Source organism: Festucalex cinctus, chromosome 6 (genome assembly GCF_051991245.1).
Source record: "Festucalex cinctus isolate MCC-2025b chromosome 6, RoL_Fcin_1.0, whole genome shotgun sequence".
In the NCBI taxonomy this organism is placed as follows: Eukaryota; Metazoa; Chordata; class Actinopteri; order Syngnathiformes; family Syngnathidae; genus Festucalex; species Festucalex cinctus.
The window spans coordinates 11,702,677-11,715,157 of record NC_135416.1 but is presented as its reverse complement, the minus strand read 5'-3'; the positions used below and the strand labels follow the sequence as shown (position 1 = coordinate 11,715,157).

Genomic DNA, 12,481 nt, shown 5'->3' with positions numbered 1-12,481 from the left:
GTCATCAAAGAGCAGACGTGTGTGAGTGTTCGACGTTTTTAATGTCAAATTCAAACTTTTACAGGATTCGTCTTCATACCAAACCATGTGCCGAAAGCTCCGTTTCAACCTCGTCATAGCAAATGCAATTAGTTCTGATGTCAAGAAGAGGGAAGGGAACAGCAAAAAACAGTGAGCCGCGTAAGAAAAGAAAACCAAGAAGATAAAAATTATAATATTAATAAAAAAAAAAAAAATCCTTCCCCCTTGTTTATTTATTTTTTGTTCACTCTAAGTGCAGATTTGAAGAGCTTAAGCATGCCATTGTCCTTTACGGTATCCCGTTGTGTGTTCTACAGTGTAGTTTCATCTGTACATGGCTATAAGAGAAACAGCACAAGGGGGATGACAAAATGTCCGCTGTCCTATCTGACAAAATGTCCTCTTTAGTCCGTCTCCCCGCTTGTTTTTGCAGTAGTGAAACTTGTTTAAACGTGCAGTATATTATAAAAAAAAAAAAAAAAAGATACACACCCAAACGGATTAATTTACAGTAAGTCCCCATTGAAAGGTGCAATAATGAAACTGCCTTAAAACAGCAGTTTGAAGAGCAGAGTTGGGGCAAAAAAAAAAAAATCGTTCGATAAGCATATTCCAACAATCCACGTGTCCACGTCAAATTGATTGATCCTCAGTCCATCCGGGGAAAAGCTCAGTAGAACATGAGATAAAGAAGACTCCGGGAAGGGATAGTCTGTCACATATTTGTTAAGGTGAAAGTATTTACATGTATACAAAGTGTCATTATGCACCATTCCAACTCTGATGTTATCATTGCATTTCCCGCTTTAAATTTCCACATCGAGACTCTCATCCTCCATCGGAATCTTGGAAAAAACGGCAAACGCGCTCCGAAAGGTTTTCCAGAACGATGAGGAGACAGACACGCTTGCTTGACAATTTCCGGTTACATTCACATATTGAGACGTTCATAATAAGATATGTGTAGATCAAGGGAGGAGAAGAGCCAGAAAAGGAACTCATTAAGACCAGAGGGACGTGCTAACCCTATTATCCCTATCCACGCTCTGATGATGGGAATTAAGATGTGCTGGCCTCGATCCACAGTCGCTCCTCCGCGGGAAGGACGAGGGAGTTCATGCACGCTCGGCTCGGGTTGGCACCATTTGGTTAAAAAAGAAAAAAAAAAAGGTGCTGAATTTCAGGTTATTTTGTGCACCCTCCGTTTAAAGATGCTGACGTGATCTCCATTTCCCCGTAAGCACACATTTATAATACAGTTGTATCCAAATAGTTATCCAAAAAAAGGCTCGTGGTTTTCTTTCTTTCTTTTTTTTTTTTAAGAGCAAAGAAGTAGTTAGCATTATCTTTCATGCAGAGTCAGCTTTTATTTTTAGTCCTTTTCCTATGAGTCCTACTTTACACTATGCTGAATATGTCTTATCGGCACGTTGTCTAATGTTACATACAGTAGATGGAATTCCCTTAAAATGAAGCAGGATGTGATTTGACTACATTTCATGTTTAAATATCGGCTGGAGGGGATCAGGCAAAGTGTCAAACGGCACATCCTCCTAATGATATATGTGCTTGTTTCTGCATGAAAGCGAATGCCCGTTGTCTTTATGTTACAATGTCACTGAATGTAAATGCTTCTGAAATGGGTTTTATCTTCACATGCCGGTCATGTTGCGCAAGGTCACAGGTCATGTCGGCGAGCATCGAATGCTGCTTTGTTCTCTAACGCACACATACTTTATATACATACAGGCTGGATGCGAAGGCAATATGTCAAACACGTTGTGATACTATTGATGCTCTGTGTTCGGAGTGGTTACATTGTATCATTAAAAAAAAAAAAAAAAAAATCACATCGTTGCTTTCTGTTCATACAAATGAAGGCGAACTTGCATTAAGGATCATTAAGATCGTCAATAATATTTCTGATGTAACTGTACACTTGTTCATTGGTACAGTGTCAGAAGTCAAAGTACAGTTATAGTCCATTTGTATCCATTAGGGTACAAAGTATGTCTCCAAGCTTTAAGTATGAGGTACTTCAAAAAGTATTTTCACATATTTGTACCTTGATATTAACTAGTATGTGTTGTGGTTAACAGTTAGAAATCAAACAACGCAGTATTAGGGCCACACTAAAAAACTAGAATCAAAATATTATGGGAATCAAGTCATATGCTGCAAGAATAGACTGCTTATCGGCCGGGGCGATTATCAGTGCCGATAGTCAGCATCTTGACAATATCGTCCGATAATAAATTCATTTGAAACTATTTCTTTACATTTTCAGAAAACATTTTGAGAGATGCTGCCAATGCTGGGACCTCTCTGCACTTTCTAATATTGTTTGAAATGAAAACTAAAACAAGTGAAAATGTAACCTTTTAGATATTAAGACATTTTGGAGAAAACAATAAGGAGTTATTGATGAAGTTTTCATTTAATTTTTGAAAACATGACGATGTGTGGAAGAGGAATAGGGCCGGTGAAGAAAAAAAAAGGTTAGCAGAATTCTCACTTTATTCTCAGAATTTCACTCTAAAGTGAGAATTGTGACTTTCAAAGGAGAAAAGACAAGTCGGCATTGATCACATCTGAAAAGGATTTCAATAAACATGTGTAAAGACATTTCAACAAAGCTAGAGCTGTTCGTATTTTCTAAAATTTCGACAGCAATAACTTGCCTTTTAGTGAAAGTGACTATCAGCTCCAAATATCGGTTATCTGCCTGCTTGGCTACTAATAATCGGTATTAAGCCTATTTTTCTTGCTTGTTTTATCGTAACCAGATGGCATATATCTCTCATAACATTGTTTTTCATCCAACAATTTTTTCCCCTTTTTGTTACATTTGGCCTCTTATTAAATAGGTGACTTGAGCTCTGCTGTTGTATTGTGACCAGCATTAAAGATAAAAGAACCGGTGAAAGGTTCCCTTCAAAGATTTACAATTGGTGCCATGACCCGGATAGCTCACAGAAACACAACAGCCTAGCTCATGTCACTTCTAATTTTTAAGAGGCATAATCGAACATTCACATTTTACTTTTTTCTCCAGTGTGGCGCTAATAAATGCGGAAATGGAACCAAAATGCCCCAGTAATGATTTTTTTTTTTTGTACTTACGTATTCTGACTGGACGTGACTGAATGTTTGACGATGGAGTCTTAAAAGTTTTATTTTATACTGAAGCCTTTATGGCGTTGTGATTTACTCAAGTCTCTCTCTCTTCCACACTCTCGATTCTTCACACAGTTGCCTCAGTGGCAGAAGGTCAGGCATGCATCAGGTTCAGGTAAAAAAAAAAAAAGAAAAAGAAAAAAAAAAGAAGAAGAGATGAAGTCTTCCTCCCCCACATGGACATAATAGAATCACTGCCTGCAGGCAACTTCCACATGTTTTTTTTCTTGTTTTGTTTCTTTTTGAAAGGGAAGTACTCCTGGCAGGAGCTCTCAAAATAGTTGATCCATCGCTCGCTAAAGTTTAAGTGCCTATAAATATTAGAATCCTGAAGTTTCAAATGCATGTACAACTTTCGGGAAACCAATCAACGTTAGTCCTCGGGATGTGGCGACGGGCCGCCGGAGTGATTGCTGCGCGGGGGAGGAGGTCACAGGTAGACTTCACGGCGTGACAACGTGAGGCAGGATGTGGTCTTGTAGTCCCCGCCAGTCCGGGTCAGCGGTATGACCTCCGCTGGGTTCTGGCCTCCTTCTCCTCCTTCCTCATCTTGCTGGCGCCTCCCGAAACCAGCGCTGCTGAAGGTGTCGTACGACGCCGAGGTCATCTTCCGGTTGAGAAGGTTGCGATTGTGGTCGCCCATGTTCTTGTTGGCTCTTCCCAGGGTGCCCAGAGGATCGCCGTTGACTAGTGGTAACCTCTGACCTTCTCCCGCCATGACCACGCCTGGTTCCGAGCTCCCGGCACTGCCCGCGCTCTCGCTGTCGCTCTCGTGGTCGTTTCTGCGCAGGTTGTTGTTGTCGTCGCCGGGGGCGAAAGTGGAGAGCCGCGGGGGGTCGCTGCCGTGGCGTTGCCGCTGGCGAGGGGACGGGCGGACGGGCATCCAGCATGTGTCAGAGTGGCCAAACTCGTCGCACTCCCGCGTACATTTTCCGGTTAGAGCCACATCTGGCAGCTGCCTGGCATCTGAACGCACAAGAAAAAGCAACTTAGAAAAAAAACAAAAACAAAAAAACATGAAGGTATATTGGTAACTTGACTTATAAGTGCCCTAAACTACAATTTTGTTGTCAGGTGGTCGATTTGTCATTGTTTTGTCTTTGTTTTTTGCTTTAATAGAAAACCCTTAAATGTTTATACATTCTCTTTAAGTTTTAGTATTACTATTTTACTGAGGGTGGGGTGGACCAGATTTGTTATGATTGTTTTTTGGTTTGGGTCACAGGGTCATTGAATTGTTACGGTCCTGCATATGTCCCTTGCGATGATGATGTCAGTTGCTATGCGGTTGCTATGCCCCTTTTGATGTAGAAGTTGTCATCTGCTATGCTGTCGCTATGCCCTTGGTGATGAAGAAATTGACAGTTGCTATGCAGTTGCTTTGCCCCTTGTGATGTAGAAGTTGTCAGTTGCTATGCTGTCGCTATGCCCCTGGTGATGTAGAAGTTGTCAGCTGCTATGCAGTCGCTATGCCCCTTGTGATGTAGAAGTTGTCAGCTGCTAAGTTGTCAGCTGTTTTGCAGTCGCTATGCCCCTTTTGATGTAGAAGTTGTCAGGTGCTATTCAGTTGCAATGCCCCTTGAGATGTAGAAGTAGTCAGTTGCTATGCAGGCGCTATCCCCCTTGTGATGTAGAAGTTTCCAGCTGCTATGCAGTCGCTATGCCCCCTTGTGATGTAGAAATTGTCAGCTTCTAAGTTGTTAGCTGATATGTAGTTGCTATGCCCATTGTGATGTAGAAGTTGTCAGTTGCTATGCAGTTGATATGCACCTTGTGATGTAGAAGTTGTCAGTTGCTATGCAGTTGCTATGCATCTTGTGATGTAGAAGTTGTCTGTTGCTATGCAGTTGCTATGCCCCTTGTGATGAAGACACTGTCAGTTATTATGCAGTTTCAATGCCCCTTGTGATGAAATTGCAAGTTGCTATGCCCCTTGTGATGAAGAAGATGTCAGGAGCTATTCAGTTTCGAGGCCCCTTGTGATGAAGACATCAGTTTTTATGCAGGTGCTATACCCATTGTGATGATGTTGTCAGTTGCCCTGCAGTTGCTATGGTCTGGTATTAGTCACACTCTAATTGTCTAGTCACATTTTTGTCATATAGGCCTTTATTCTGTCATCTAGAACTGTGCATTGCACTGTGCATTGATTCCGTTGTCAGTACGTTGAGGTTCCGTAGCCGAGGTTTCTCTCAGAATGTCTTTTCCTATCCCTACTTCATCTTCCATGCAATCTGTTCTCCCGAGTGTTTGAGGTTGATTCCATGAATCCAGCCCGGCTCTCTCCATTGAGGTTTCTCAGTCAAGTGATCTCTTTGAGGCAATGTGAACGTAGTTACTTTATGTAACTCTGTTTTACAATTCCCATGCGCTTTGGGCCCTAACTCCGCACCTCACGTGACAATTAATGCATTTCAATTCAATTGAAAATTGATTTGATGTACAACAAAATTGTGTTACCAAATTGATCACAGAACCAATTCAACTTGTAGGTCAAGGTACCATTTTAATCACATATTCAGTTAGGAAGACAAGTAAAAACAGAAAAGAAGAGCAATGTGAGAACTGTTGGCTCAGCGTTACAGCTTCAAAAGGTGAAAGGTCGGCTGGAAACCAAAACCATTTTTAACAAATTAGGATGACAAATTTGAATTTAATGACATGCAAGGAATATATTAGCTTGTGTATTAGCCGTTTAATGTCCCGTGAGTGCTGGTTCAAGAGGTTAGTGATGCCCCATCAGACCTCATGACAAAGGTTAGCATTATTATCTATGTATAGCAGTCGTGTTTGGATCAATATTAACATTGTGCTCAATTACTGTAAATCAGGAATAATAAATGAATGGATTTCTACTGGTTTGATGTGCACTGTTGCTGTATTATGAGTGAAATACGCACACACGTAGCTCAGAATCTTTTTGTTTGCACCACAATCAAATGAACTAAAATTAAGGGTACACCACCTGCACCACAAATTAGACCTGTTTTCAGCTGTTTTAGTCTACCTTCAGCCACCAAAAAATAACAATGATAGGTTCCATCTTAACCATTATGCTAATCATGACAATTGTAATATAAAATTGATGGATGGATGGAGTACCTCTTAACACAATATATTGCAGCATGTTGCCAATTTCTTTGTTATTTTCATCAAAAAGAACGCTTTCAACAAATAATAACTCACTTCACTCGAAAGTTTCTTTATGGTAATAATGTTGAAAAGAAATGAAACAAAAGGTGAAATATTTCTTTCAGTAGGCTCCCCCTTCTCAAAGTGCTTCTAGGTAGAGCCTAAACAAGCATGATAATGTCTCCATTCTAAATCCCCCTTTTCATCTGACTGTGGCGAAAAGTTATTAAACTCCCCCAGCATGAAAAAACAGAGAAAAAAAAAATCTCTCGAATTCTCCAGTCTGTGTGAAAGCAGCGTTAAACCGCATGCACAGTCCCAAAAGGATCTAAGGTCACAGTGACCTTCATGCATTACCAAAGTTCTTCCAGCTCTGTCAAGTCCATATGCTGTGCAGGGGAAAGATGAGAATGAAAAGTTTTGTCTTTCTGTGACCTTGGTGGTGACTCGACGTTTCTCTCCAAATAAAAGATTTTACCTACTGTCAAACATTAAAAGCTTGAAATGAAATAAAACATCATACTTGATGATGAGAGCATATGAGCTATGAAGCACAGTCAATACAAACAGGTCTACTTTATGTATTTGTAGTCAGCCAAGGGTAAAAAAAAATGGGTTTCAATAAAAAATAAAAAGTCCTTCATGAGGTGTGCAAAGCCTCGACAAACAGAACATACTGTACATAGCAAAAGATTCTGCTTCTTCTTGTGAATTACGTCAGAAATGACATTCTTTCTATTGCACAACCATTGACATTCCATTTTTGCTGTATGCTCACTTCTCTTCATGCTGTTGCTTTCACCCAATTAGAGGGATTTTGCATGTGTGCGTGCGGGTGCCCACTGACCATTCTCCACATGCTCCTCCTCCCCCACACTGCCCTCGGGTGTGGTGCGCTCGTAACCCTCCTCGGGCAGCGGCAGGGCTCCCAAGCGCGGCCCCGATGAACTCTTGCTGCTGGGGGTCTCCGAGTCCTCCAGGCCGCTGTCATAGCAACCGGCATCCTGGGCCTGGCTTACCACTGAGAAGGTCACCCGGCGAAGGGTCCCCTGTGGGGCAAGCGCACACACAAAACACAAACAATATGGGATTAATCATCAGGGAGACTCCTAATCTGAGATTCTCAATCTGGAGATTAGGTATAACGGTGGCCCGCAAAGACATATTGAGATTATGTGATGGTGTTTATGTGCGCGGCTGATACAATGCGGGATAATGTCATCTACCAATCACGGCGGCTTTTCAAACTTTAAGAGTAATCCTGTTTAGATTAAAACTGTTCGGCAATGGCTGATGTTTACAAACCTTTTGGCCTGCCCCAAAGCGTTTATTCATTATTTGGAATTTGACATTGCTGCAGCAGCTGGGGAATTTACAGTACTTTAAAAATAAACTTGTATTTGGAACATTTGCTGGACACACTGCTGACTGTTTTCCGCATGTGAGAGTATAACTTTTTAGTTCTATGGTCTGTGCTTTACATCGATTTTCTTTTCAATCCAATAATTATTAATGATTTCATCGTTAAATAGCTAAATTTGCATTTCCTGTTCAAATGTGTGGGCAAGAAATGGAGAGGAACTTGGCTTAAATCTGACAGTCACCACTCACACGTAACAACAATGAACTTCACCTTATATTAAATATTATTATTGTTTTTCTTGCCATCACATTGTTGAGCAGTGTAGAACTGATTGACACCGAATGAAAAGCTTTGAATTAGAGCTGTCAAATGATTACATTTTTTAATCAGATTAATCGCATCTTAAAATTTAGATTAATCACGATTAATCGCTTAATTAAAAGGGCTTTTTACCAACATTTTTTGACCGCCAAATTTAAAATGCACCTCTTATGTGTTAATTTTTTTCAGCATTTAATGTTAAGAGGACGTCTCATCCTCCTCTTTTTTTCTAATCAGTTAATTACTTGCATAATTTAAAGTGGAAAAAATATGACCCCAATAGTTTGACATCAACAAATATTCTGAAAGTCACACACAAGCATTTATAAAATGCTTCACTTTAATGCATGTTACGTTTATTGTTCAAACACAACCTGTGCGACCTCTAACGTAGCCATCAAGCTAAAGGATCATCTGCGCTCAAAATTAAGAGTGCGATTAATCTGCGTTAATACATGATTAATGCGCTAATTTTTTGTGATTAATTAATTAGTTAACGCTTTAACTTTGACAGCACTACTTTGAATGCAAATATTCCAAAATTCAATTTTGACCTTTAGAAACGTGTTTCAATGAAGGTCAAAATTGAAATACGGTCGAACAATGAGGGCAAAGCAATGGACATACCACTAAATTAAATAATGCTTCATTTTGATTGATACTGTCAGTGCGGCAGCGGCATCATGTTGGTTAGGGGTGTTTAAAAAAAAATCGATTCGGTGATATATCGCGATACTACATCGCGCGATTCTCGAATCGATTCAATAAAAAAAAATCGTTTTTTTTTTTTTTTTTTTTTTTTTTTTTTTTTAAGAGCTCAGAATTGTTCATTTGGTAGTCTTACCGATTCAACGTCTTATCATCATTGCCTTTTTTTTTTTTTTGTGTGTGTGAATCGATTTTTAAACTTCCATTTTTAATGGAAAAATATTCAACAAAACGTCTGACTTCGGGTTAGGATTCACACCTTGAGCATGGAAGAATGTTATATGAACGGAACATTAAGCCTTAATATTTTATTTTAATGCTGTTCAAACATGAAACAGATTACAACCTCTATAAGACTGAAATTTCAGATAAATAAATAATACATTTTCATATAAATCTTACACTCTACAAGCTTACTGATTAGTATTTTCTAAATTTGAATGAAAAAAAATCGCAACAATCGACTTATAAATTCGTATCGGGATTAATCGGTATCGAATCGCATCGTGACCTGTGAATCGTGATACGAATCGAATCGTCAGGCACTAGGCAATTCACACCCCTAATGTTGGTGACCCGATTTTTTATTTTTTTATTATGGCTTAATTTGTGTTTAATTGGTGCATACTTATACTCTTTGACCTCTCAAATCTCACCTGAATTTGAACTTCAGTATGTGTTTGTGTGCGAGTAGCTTTAAGCATATTTTACCATATCAAAAATTTCTTGGTTGGTTACAAGTTTGCCAAAGGCCTTCTTTAGTACTCGGGCTGAACTTGAAGCACAGTGTGACGAGCAGTTACATTGGTATTGCTTTTAATACCATTAAAACAAAAAACAACAACTTAAAAATAAAATATTTAGTAAGTTGGATGTGTCCAACAATGGGCTGCACAGTACATGACCACCTAGTGACAAAGCTCCGGGGGAAAGGATGAATCAGTAAATCCGCATCCTACCCTCAATCACACCTGCTGTGATTTCCAGCACACAAATCACCTCCACGTAGCGAACGCAGTCGAAGAAGCGTACATCACAGAGTGTTAAATGACTCCTTGTGGCCCTGAGGGATCACTCGGCACCCAGAAGCCAATTTCTAGAACACACAGCTCATAGCTCTTCTCGAACCCGTTTACCTGAACGCCTCAACATTACAACCCTTTCAATTTCCATCAGCTTTGAAACGCGCCGTGTGCGGGGGAGGAAGAAAAGGGAAGGGGAAAAAAAAAATACAGATTAGGGAGGGAAAAAACCTCGACTCGATACATTGTCGCCTTGGGATAATCTGGAGGGAAATGTGACGGACAGCTGGGATAAAAGTCTTTTTCTTTTCTTCCAGACAGAGGGAATATTTCAACATCTCACCTAATAAACATGAAAGAGTAACAGACAGCAAAATTAATTAAGTAGACGGTCCCAATCTTGGTCTGAGCTGTTCATCTGGAAGACACGACTGCATATGGACAAATGTTTTAGGAATAAACTCACAACTCTTAAACAATAACCTTTGCTATATTAGAAAAAATATATATTTGTAATAATTATCGAGTCAACAGGTTTGTTTTTCTGACGTTGGTGCCATTGACGTCACTAATAATTCAGGAGCTGTTTTCCTCTCATGACAAAATGAAAACTCACGACCCCGATGCCCTTTTACTGTGTACACGAGTCAGACGTTGGATGCCTTCTCTGAAAAACATCCAAGTTTAGACACCAGCGTGTGTAACTATGGAAACTGAGCACAGGTTAATTTCCTCAGCCGTATTACCTTCTCCACTCTTGACTTAAAGCAAATACATTGGATAAAGAAAACAAGTTCGTCACATTTGGTTATGGTCGCAGGTGAAATGAAATACATGATGTGTCTAAAAAATAGTTTCAAGAATATTACAGATTTGAAATGAAACTCTGAAAGGCAGCTCGAGCCAAAGAGGAGCCCCTCACTCTGACATTTTCTTCGGTTGTTAGCGATCTGCCCTTTGGGAATTAAGCAGAAACTCTCAAATGCTGTACAATATGGAGTTCAATATCTGAGCTGACTTTGACACTAGGCTGGTTGTCAGCCAATCAAACGGCACACGCTGAATAGACGAAGAACCCATTTATGCTTGCACTCACACCTTAGGGAAATTTTCAATAAACCTACCATGAATGGGGTTTTTTTTGAGTGTGGGAGGAAGCCTTCTTAGTAAGTCACAGTATCCCATCACTGGTGAGTTATTTTTCAAACCAAACCATGAGCTACTCATGTTGTTCTTTGGGATAACAAGTACACGGTGCATTACGTTTTTTTTATTTTTTTTTTAATAATGTTTTAAGGACAATGCACATCAATCAGAAGGCATTTGTGTAACTGTAATGTGTCTCTTTCGTTTCGTCTACCCTCCACCCCACCCCCCCCCACGTCTAGGAGACTAAAAGGTGGCTCAACTATGCAAGCAGCCAATGATATTGCGCCTTGTTTAGAAATCTCCTCAAAAAAGAAACATTGACTTTTGAAGGATGACTACACTTGATTAATCCCATTTCTTTTTGCTGGTTAACTTATTTTATTTAGTAATTTTTACACTTGTATGAGTGAGATATTAAAATCTAATGCAGAATACTGTCTCCACTGCAATTAGAATAGGAAACGACTATTTCTAAATGATTTCCATTTATTTCCTTTGGAAAAATTGGAACAAATCAGAGATGGACCAGTTTCCTGGAACAAATTACATTCCACCTTTGAGGTAATTAATAATATACTTTATAATAATAATTTTGTTTAATTCATCAAGGACAGCACCGAGAATGATGAATGGGACTAGAATTCAACTGTTTGGATCATAAAAAGCATACAAGTGAGGATGTGAAGATAAAAGTACTTTTGCTGCCGAGTTGAGATTTACAACTTGAAAAATGTGTAATTTTAGTTTTATTTAATTAATGATCTCTAGGTGCCTGACTTGTGTGCGCTCGTGCGTGCGCGCGCGTGTGTCTGTCTGTTCCGCTACAGATTTCATCAGTTCAGCCATAATTCAATGTAATTCAATTTCCCTCTGGTCCTCTTGCTGGTCTGAGGTGCCCTTTTTCATTCTTTCACCCTGCTAATTTTATTTCCCCTCCACTCCATTCTAGCTGGCCAATGAAACTCCTCCCCCAGCCATCCTTCTGAATGCAGTCTCACAACAGTAAGTCTCCCTCCTCTCTTTGGACCACCATCTTTCGAGCCTCCCTTATTCCACTTCTTCTCTCGACTAGTCAGCTTTATAATGTGCCGATCAATAATGTGTCCTTGACCTCGTTATGAGTCTCTCTCTCATTCCCTACGGCAGGCTTTATTGACCATAACTCCTTCACTCTTCCCGCCTTGCTAGCTCTCATCCTTGGGAAAAAAAATACAAAATAAAATAAAATAAATAAATAAAAATCAACATGGGTCTTCAGCAAAAAAATTCCACTCGTTAAATTCAATTAGTGTCCAAGCTGAATGTGTTTTGACCTTCATGCTTTTGCTTTTCATCAACTTACAACTTTGCTTTTTTTTTTTTTTTTAATTAGGCTTTTAAACTTCAAGTCAATAATTTGATGTCAACGCGGTGTTTTTAAAACTACTCCTTTGAATTTGCTCATTAAAATGCCAATGACATACCTTTAAAAAGAAAAAAGAAAAAAAAGAGATGATGTTTCTATCATGGTTTATCAGAAATATTCTCGCATGCTTAATACTAAATTTTGGGTGGCTTGAATGAAGAAGAAATTACAAGAGTTTTGGGA

General features: G+C 39.4%; 1 protein-coding gene across 1 annotated transcript in view; it reads right to left on the bottom strand.

Moving 5' to 3' along the window:
• Positions 1-22: 22 nt before the first annotated feature.
• The window catches only part of pcdh7a (protocadherin 7a), a 61,478-nt gene continuing 49,019 nt past the window's right edge, over positions 23-12,481 (bottom strand). Inside the window, exons 5-6 of the mRNA XM_077524677.1 lie at positions 7,178-7,379; positions 23-4,164 (exon numbers count right to left, since the gene is read on the bottom strand). Of these exons, the coding sequence (XP_077380803.1) occupies positions 3,629-4,164; positions 7,178-7,379 (738 nt within the window). The 3' untranslated portion in view covers positions 23-3,628. The remainder of the gene's footprint in view (positions 4,165-7,177; positions 7,380-12,481) is intronic.